The sequence below is a fragment of the Cibotium barometz genome, chromosome 53 (genome assembly GCF_041138505.1).
Source record: "Cibotium barometz isolate CiBa-2024 chromosome 53, ASM4113850v1, whole genome shotgun sequence".
Lineage (NCBI taxonomy): Eukaryota > Viridiplantae > Streptophyta > Polypodiopsida > Cyatheales > Cibotiaceae > Cibotium > Cibotium barometz.
In genome coordinates this window covers 26591061-26592742 of record NC_141098.1, presented here as the reverse complement: position 1 = coordinate 26592742, position 1682 = coordinate 26591061, and the positions used below count along the sequence as shown (strand labels likewise).

The 1682-nt window shown below is 43.3% G+C and overlaps 1 protein-coding gene across 1 annotated transcript; it reads left to right on the top strand.

Annotated features, from left to right (window-relative positions):
* The first annotated feature begins 452 nt into the window (after nt 1–452).
* Nucleotides 453–1420, top strand: LOC147608463 (uncharacterized). Its single transcript, XM_086789019.1, has 2 exons — nt 453–594; nt 735–1420. The coding sequence occupies exons 1-2, from the start codon at nt 569–571 to the stop codon at nt 1273–1275; spliced, it is 567 nt and encodes a 188-aa protein (XP_086645145.1). The 5' UTR covers nt 453–568; the 3' UTR covers nt 1276–1420.
* The last annotated feature ends 262 nt before the right edge of the window (nt 1421–1682 follow it).

Here is a 1682-nt window from a genome sequence, read left to right as displayed (position 1 = left end):
AATACGAATGGCAAGGGCCGTATAGCCTCAGAAAGAGTCTCAGAAAGTTTGGTGTAACACTGGAAGCGTAACACGCGTTGACAAAGGAGCAGCCCGTAGGTTGAGCACGTTCCATGTGGGTCTGCGCAACTTTAAAGCGCGCGCGGGAACAGGCCCTAGGTATTACCATCCAGCTGCTGCTGCAATACATTAAAATAGTATTGTAAGGGTCTCCTTAACCTAGATATTTTATTATGGCTATCACTATCACAGCCTAATTTCTGCCTGCTTTCCCTTCGCAATCTCCTTCTTAATTAAGCAAAGGAGTTACAGGTTACTAAACTGTGTTGAGCATGTTCCATGTGGTTTCGAAACTTTAAAGCTTTGTAAATGTATACTCGCATGCTGTATATGCACGCAATTACTACTATATTAGGGGGGCGACACAAGCCTAGATCACTGAGTCTCCTACTGTGCTAGAGAGAGTTGCTTGCCAATCAATACAGAGAGAGAATATAACTATAGGCTAGTTGTTGTGAGAGGGAAGCAATACATTATTCTACAGTCTCCTTAACTTAGTTATTTTATTATGGCATCTTCACAACCGTTACTTAGGTCTGCCATGTACACAGCCTGATTTTTGGCTGCTTTCCTTGAGTTTTTGTTTAATTAATTATGTAGATTAGGTACGTTATCCGTTCGATTTTAACGACCTTTTTTCTCTCTTTTTTTTTTTTGGGTTGTTAATGATGCAGCCCTTCTGAGACGACTCCTACTACTACTAGTAGTGCTAACAGCACTCTCCACGTGAGCGCATTAGATGCAGTAGCGAACGTTAATTCGCTCTTCTCAGGAGTGGTGTTTCTTGGGCTGAATCTCGACAGTGGAGCAACCCTAGTTGAGACAGGGGACCCTTGTGCTGCGCCGGCTAGTCTGGCCAGAAGCCTTGTAATGTTTGAGGTGCTCTCCTTTGCATTCTACTTGCTGTCCAGCCTCATCGCACAAGGGCTCAAGCTGCAGCTTAACCTCGTGGGCGCCAAGAAGACTGTCCCGGACACGCTTGTGCCGATCAACGAGAACACCATGCGCTTTGGGATGCTGGCCAGCGCTGTGAGCACCCTCGTGGGCACCGTCTTCCTCACTCTCTCTATCGTGGCTGTCATTGAAATAAGGCTTGGTTTGCTCACCTGCACAACTAGCCACTGGTCCCAAGCGGCCGTAATTCCCCTTCTCATCTCTGTCTTCGCTGGGGTCTCCACTTTCGTCGCCACCGTCGTTTACGCCTTTCTGACATAATGAATCACGCCATGAAAGAGCTTCGTGCATGTTGCTACACAAAATTAAATCTTTTTGTTTTCATAAATAATTTCATATACATACATACATACATAATGTTGCAATAAAAGCATATAGTGTCTGTTTCCATGGCGCTGGAAACTCACAACTACATGTTTCGTGCATGTTGCTACACAAAATTAAATCTTTTTGTTTTCATAAATAATTTCATATACATACATACATACATAATGTTGCAATAAAAGCATATAGTGTCTGTTTCCATGGCGCTGGAAACTCACAACTAGTAGCGCCAGTTTATGTAACGTCCCTCCCAAGCCATGTATGTATGTGTCTCTTTTAATATAGATTTCAATAAGAAAAGAGAGTGTAATTAGAAAGAGTGAGACAATAAGGCTAGAAACATT

Coding starts and splice junctions, on each gene's coding strand:
- LOC147608463 (XM_086789019.1), top strand. CDS start 569: ATGGCATCTTCACAACCGTTACTTAG. Junction 595..734: donor TCTTCACAACCGTTACTTAG/GTCTGCCATGTA, acceptor TTAATGATGCAG/CCCTTCTGAGACGACTCCTA.